We start from the raw sequence: 7,273 nt of genomic DNA on the forward strand, positions 1-7,273 counted from the left end.
GTGTATATACACGGCTTGCTTCCGTACGAGATAAATCCTATTTTCTTCAATTCTTAATTTAATCTAGAGTGCCACATTCGACCTGACTGTTTAAGTCCATATGACGCTTTTTTAAGCTAAAGTACTTTATTCTCTTCTTTTTTGAATAAATTTGGTTGCTCTATATTAAATTAATTCTTCGAGGTTACCAATCAAATATGCTCATGAAACGTCAAAGTAGTGAACATGAAGTTCATATTCTGCTGCTTCAGCTAAAATAATCCTTATGGTTTCATATCTCAATACCGGTAAAAATATTTCAGTATAATTAACACCGTATTTTTAACTACAACCCTTAGCGACCAATCGTGCTTTATACCTCTTGATACTATATCAGTTAACATCTTGACTGGTGTTACTAAGTTTACAATATCACACTGTGGTCTTGGTCTTAAATTATAACCAGCTGTTGTACCAGTCCTTTGGTCAAAATTTCTTTTTCTCAGCAACCAAATACTCGCAAATGACTTATCACATGTGTCCTTTTTCAGCAACTTTCATAATAAGTCAAGTTTTTGATTGCTCTTGTTAGTGATCAATTTTTAAGTATGCTTCAGTGTTAATTGCCTTACTCCAGAACTTCTCGTTGACACCTGCATTTAAGATCATACTGCGTGGCATCTCTACTAAAGCTCTGTTGACTATTTCTGCAACGCCATTCTGTTGTGGAGTATAAGGCACAGTCAATTGTCTAAGAATACCATTTTCATTCAAATAATTATTAAATTCTGTATTTACGTATTCAGTGCCATTATCACTACATAACATTTTAATTTTTTTACTTATTTGTCATTCAACCATGCTTTTAAATGATTTGAAAACATTTAAAACTTGTGATTTTTGCCTTATTAAGTAAACAAAAGTATACCGCGAGTTGTCGTCTACAAAAGTAACAAAGTATCTGGATCCTCCGATTGAATTAGCATTTATTGGTCCACAAACATCACTATGGACTAAGTCTAAGATATTTTTTGTTTTACTTTGAGACGATTGAAACGGTTTAATGTTGCATTTGCATTTAAGACACACTGTGCAGTTTATATGTTTTTGATCTGAATCAAATTTTAAGCCCAGCACTAGTTGTTTATTTTTTAATTCGATTAAACTATTAATGTTTAAGTGCCCTTAACGTCTATATCGCAGAACTAGATCATCATTTACATTGTTATCAAAAAATAATTGCGTTGTTAATTTTATTAGGTTGTTTAATACTTCACAAAAAAATAATTGCTTTATTTGGTTTTTAATATATGTTAAGTTCGCCCGTGCAACTTTTTATTCTTACGTTACCATGGTCTACACCTTTCAGAAATGTATTACATGCATGCATTTTTTTCACGGCATACCTCAAAATCTTGGCACATTCCACAATGCGCTCACAAATTAAAAGTTGCGCCACTGTTCAAGCACCAAGCTTTTTTTATCAAGAACCGTATTTTCGCTGACACCAAATATATAAATACATTACTTTGAGTACTCTCCAAAAATTTTTTCAATTTTTTCACAAATTTCTGTTGATCTGCATTTTGTAGCGTGATGGCCTTTCTTCCCACATTTGTAACATTTAAAGTTTCTGTTGTTGTAACATTTCTTGTAATATTTATGACCTGATGTAGCAAACAGTGTACTTGTACAGTACCTTCTGATTCAACTATTTGGTTATGTTTTTGCCGTTTACGTTCTTTAATTTTATTTTTAAAGCATTGAGCTTTTAAAGCTGATTTCGTCTTTCTAAGGCAACAACAAAGTTTTCGTGTCTTTGTGACAAACTTGCTAAAATCATTATAACAAATAACTCTTTTTGCAATTTATTGCCAATTCCCGAAAGTTCAATGACCTTTTCAAAACTTGAAATATTCTGCTACATAGAATCACTCTCACTCATGCGCATATACATCATACTCTTAAAAAAGACTTTCTTCTTCTTTCAAGACAGTCCAAGCGGATTTTTTTGGTATTACAGTTCTTTACATGTCCAATTTCCGAAGTTTTTATGGACAACGTTATCACGCCAACGCCTTCGCATGTTTCTGCTTCCATTTTTCGCATATATCCAGATCTTGTGATGACTATTATCATCTCGCCACAACAATAAGAAAAAAACTAGTAATAAAATCAAGTTGTTATTAAGTTAATGAAAACTAAAAATGTCAGTATAAACTACCATATTAATAAACTTAAGTTATTATTACGTTATTATTGAGTGTTATTTGCTTTGCTAAATATTAATAAAATGTGCATCGCAGAAACAACAACAACGAACATAGCAAAGCCAGCCGCAAGCATTTACGGTAGGCAATAAGAAAGTAGAAGAAATCTACACAATATGCACTTGAAAGATAGAAGTTCAGTTTGGCAAAATTTACATAAAAGGAAAGAAAAATCAAGCAGAGGCTTCAACTAGCAAGAATGGGACAAAATATCCTACAGCACTGAGCCAACAGAAATTCATAGGGATGGTGATGTTCGACATAAAAAAAGCATTTGATAAAGTCTGGCATGCCGGATTAATAGTCAAACTGCAAAAAAAAGATATTCCATTGGATTTAATTAAGATCATCGGAAGTTTCCTTCCAAAATAGTAAATTCACAGTGAAGTTGGATAAATATTTCTCATCAAAAAAAGAACAAAGAATATAGAGGCAGGAGTTCCTCAAGAATCACCCTTATCACCAATACTGTATAATCTGTATACAGCGGAAACAAATGATCTCGTTACGCCGATAATACATGCATTATGTATTCCAGTAAAAAAGAGACACAGATCACAAGAAATCTGCAAGGACACATAGAGGAATTGGAAAAGTACTTCAAAAGATGGAAAACCAAAATAAACGTCGAAAAACAAGCAATTTTCATAACAAGGAGGGAGTTTCAAAACCCCCAAAAACTAAGGGTTAACAACAGAGAAATAGAATGGAAAGAAAAAGTAAAATATCTGGGAATTTTACTTGACAAAAAATTTACATGGAAACCACACATACGAGAAGAAAAATGATTTGCATGGACTTGTAACGAAGAATCGTCGTTTAATTTTGCTGAGGTATCACTCAGTTACTCCGGGTCGTTGCAATAAATTTGTTTTATTGACTAGTTTTAAAGCTAATAAAAGTCCAAGGAGAAAGTAAAGATGTTGGTTTTTTTAGTTCAAAAATGAATGTCTTTGTTATAACATTTATAATATTAGGTAAAAAAAAGATTCAAGTCAGTGGAAATTTTAACGGTTACAATAGGTTGTAGTCAATTGCATCAAAAGCCGGCGACGTTATATTCTATGATACAAAAATTCTAGCCTATGCCGTCAAAATGCCATGTGGCGTTATAAACATAATAATACAATGTATAGCTATGGCTAAAATGCCTGGGCGTTATAACTATAATAATGTAATGATACTACTACTGGCGTGAATAGCGACTTGGCGATGATGTGGGTGTCTACTCACTTCGGTGTACTGGCGCTAAGTGATCTTTGATATAAATTAGTCGTCTATTTATATGAAATTACCTTCACTTTATTAGTCGTACGCACAACCGCACCAGTGTAATTCTTCATGCGTACACAGTTAATGCATTTCTTGCCTAGCTGCTTGCATCTCGTTGCGGAGTGCGTGTGGGTGTTCGCTGCTACGTTAAAAAAGTGGTTCATTCAATTCATAAATGAAAGGTGATGATTTTTAATATTCATATTTTCTGTTTTAATAAAAATTAATATTAACTACTAAATAAAGGAAATATATAAATAGTAAATAAACTATGTAATTATTATTCATATATTATTAATATTATTATTTAAATATATTTCTTTATTTATTGTAATTATATATCCAAGTTATAAGTTCAACTGAATGATGCACTTCAACAGAAACGTCCAGAACTAATCAACAGGAAAGGTGCAGTGTTTCACCAAGACAACGCGAAACCTTACACAACTTTGGTCACTCACCAAAAGCTTTTACAGCTTGAATTGGATGCAGACCCACTATATTCTCCAGACCTGGCACCATAGGATTATTATTTGTTCCCGTCACTCAACAATTTTTTACGCGTTAAAACCTTCACCTCAAATGAGTAGGTCAAAAACCACCTCGATCACTTTTTTGCCAGCTAAAAATGGCTTTTATTTCCACAAAGAAAAAGAAATTACTTTCCGAACAACCTAATATGGTACATTATACACATATGTATATAGAGTGCAATATTGATTTATTTCTGTGATAGTAATGTTTTAATTTTTCAGTATTGTCTTGTCTTTCATCTCTCACGGCATGGTTTTGTGCTAATAGTTTAATTAACGAAAAATACCGTAAAGTATTTTGTGTTATCTGCATACATGAACTGTTGTTGTCATAGCTGTTGAGGCCACAGTTGTTGAGTATGTTGCTGTTGTTAATCCGGTAAAGAGTATGTAATGGCAGTGAGGTGTTGGTACTTGCGTGATCTGAAGTTTTTGTTTCATTTGTTAGTAATTTCGGTGACGTTGCTTTTATTTGCAGAAAATAGATTATTTGTGGAGTGAAACGAGTTAATAATTGGTTTCATGTTTCTATGTTTGCTGACTCTCGCGTCAGTAATCTGGCTTAAGAAGTAACACAATTCACTCTCATTTTTTACTTTATCTTTTCTTTTTTAACAATACAAGCTTGCAAAACCATTGAGTATTTAATTTGTTTCAATAATAATATACTGATTAATTATATTTTAACGTCAGATATTCTTTATACTGTAGCTCGATAAAGATTTTCTAAACTTACTTCCCTGCAGTAAGAAATGCATGCAAATACGCACACCGCCTTCACTGGTTAATATGCACTTTTCAATATAATGTAACGCGATTCAAAGCAGTATGGCGACGCGAAATGTTTTCGACGCTAGTGTACGCAGGGTCTTAAATAAAGAGTGAATGTGCCTACCAGTCTTGGAGAATGCAAAACTATTCGCTTCGAAAGAGTTCCAGTGGCAATGTCAGATGAGTAATAATTTAATGCCATAACGTTATAGACTAAGAAAATCTGTTAGAAGTTTTCTATATTTTATTAAAATAAACTTAAAAATATCAGTGAAAGCAATCCAGTAGAAAAATTAATTAAATCTTGCCTTACTAATATTCCGTAATATAAATTATAGGCATGACTTGAAAATCAAAACTTTATGTCAGCTAAATTAAAATAGCAATTAAAATACTTATTCGATCTAAAAACATGAATATGTGTGTATATTAATATCTGTGTATATATAACGAATATGTATGTACATATATACACATTTGTTCAATGAATTGATAAGAACTTTAAACGTCTATGACATCTTTTAGCGGTGACTACAATTTTTGCCCCATACAATATTGAATATTAAATACAAATCAAAAGATTTCTAAAAAAAGTTCGCATACAAAAATGCAAGCGCTTGACTTGTGAAACTCAAAAACAATTCATTCGTGCTCAGTCCTTAATGGAATATTGTAAGAATAAATACTGAAAAATTTGAATTTATATCGTGGCATATATTTTATGTACTATGAAGTGCGGAGAAGGAATGCGTTCTTTCAACATTTGCACAATTAAGTTTTATTACCTTATTTTCTGTGAAATTGTGTTTTGGCAGCAATTAGTAGGACTGCCTTACCAAGGTAAAAAATGAAACAAATTACATAGTTTATTTTATTTTTTGTAAACGTTCAGCAATTTTTGATTAATTAAGGAAGCTCTTATTATCAGAAATGCACTGATTCTGAAACCAAACAAGAACTCTTAATTGGAGATGTGATCCAACGCAGAGGTCGGTGCATACGAGCACAATGCCTAGGTACTTTGGAAATATGGGAAGATAGGTAAGAATTATTAAAATTTGATGAATTTATAACAGTTAGATTAACTGACAATTATTCATAATAATTTTTTGTAGAGAAATTCCACAAATATTTTAAAAATTTGTTTAGAATTACAGTTTCGCGATTTCAAAGCTTTAAGAATTTTAAGAATCTTTTTATTTTTTCTAATCCCATAACAATCAATAAACAGTAACAGTTAATTATACGCTTTATTATCTACATGCATAAAAACTCCGCCAAAAGCAAGGTTAATAATGAACTTCGCCTAAAGTGGCGTAGTACAGGCCTACGTCACAAGCTGTTAAAGAAAATAAAAATTAATTATAAGAAAAACCATGATCAAATCACACAGCACAAAAATATTGAGATTAAATTTTGTTTTGATTTTAAAAAAAGTATTGTTTATTATTTATGTTAACATTAATTGCGTGCAGCATAAATTTTATAAGAATAAGTGGTTTAAAATTCAAAGAAACTGTTTGGTCTCCTATTAATTTGAATTAGCGCTTAAAAATGTTCAATTTAATTAAAAAGCAATGAATTACAGATAAGGTTAGTGATATGAATAGTGATTTAAATCTATATACATATACCAAATGTCGCAGTTATAACTGGAACTTTCAAATTTACATTTTGCTTCATATTTTTCAGTTGCCAAATACCACATTTACCTGGTACTTGCAGTCAACTGCCACCTCCTAATGAGTTTCTTGATTACCCCGATTGCTGTCCACTACACGAATGCAAGTCTTACGAATTTAACGAAAATGGTGAAACTGTAGAAACTCTCACCTACGATCATCACGGCATTTTAAAAAAACAAAACATAATAAAATTTTTAGTCGTAGTTGATCACCAAAAAAGAAACCCAAATGATAACGTAAGCGCGAGGTTCAATATTTAATTTAGAATAATCTAGTGATAAGGTAAAACTACACACACTAATTACGGATATATTGAAGTGAGTACATTAGTCTGAGTAGTGTACTTAGTTATAGGGCAAGGTATTATTTCAATAAAAACTTGTAAAATGTTGAAGTATTATTTGACTAAAGTTCGTTTGTACTATGTTAATGAGTCTGGGACAAAATTTAAATAATTGAGTAAAAATAAAATTTTTAATATTTGTTCTAATTATTAGTATCTGTATAAATAGTTTGTAATGTAAAATACTAATAAAATTCATTTTTTTGTTTGACTATATATAATAAATATAATATAATAAACCACAATTACCGACATCTCAAATCATTTTTGGGGTTGGTTACGTGAAGCTATCAACGCATATAAAAGCCGTGTGAAGAATATTGTCAGCAATTGGCATCTCTATGGCAACCACAAATTCTACGAAACTTTATCTTCTTGCATGCGGTGCTGTGCTTAATAAGATTTCTCACTTTTTCTTTA

The 7,273-nt window shown here is 31.4% G+C and overlaps 1 protein-coding gene across 1 annotated transcript; it reads left to right on the forward strand.

Annotated features, from left to right (window-relative positions):
• The first annotated feature begins 5,315 nt into the window (after positions 1 to 5,315).
• Positions 5,316 to 6,964, forward strand: LOC119666433. The gene is made up of 3 exons (XM_038075711.1): positions 5,316 to 5,665; positions 5,737 to 5,866; positions 6,518 to 6,964. Exons 1-3 carry the CDS (start codon positions 5,554 to 5,556, stop codon positions 6,768 to 6,770), a joined length of 495 nt encoding a protein of 164 aa, XP_037931639.1. The 5' UTR covers positions 5,316 to 5,553; the 3' UTR covers positions 6,771 to 6,964.
• Positions 6,965 to 7,273: the final 309 nt, after the last annotated feature.

This window comes from Teleopsis dalmanni, chromosome 1, assembly GCF_002237135.1.
Source record: "Teleopsis dalmanni isolate 2A chromosome 1, ASM223713v2, whole genome shotgun sequence".
NCBI classification, from domain to species: Eukaryota; Metazoa; Arthropoda; class Insecta; order Diptera; family Diopsidae; genus Teleopsis; species Teleopsis dalmanni.

Bases quoted from the DNA above. Each gene is read 5' to 3' on its own strand.
- LOC119666433 (XM_038075711.1), top strand. From the start codon at position 5,554: ATGAAGTGCGGAGAAGGAATGCGTTCTTTCAACATTTGCACAATTAAG. The intron at 5,666-5,736 runs GTAAAAAATGAA...TGATTAATTAAG, and splicing joins AGTAGGACTGCCTTACCAAG to GAAGCTCTTATTATCAGAAA. The intron at 5,867-6,517 runs GTAAGAATTATT...CATATTTTTCAG, and splicing joins TTGGAAATATGGGAAGATAG to TTGCCAAATACCACATTTAC.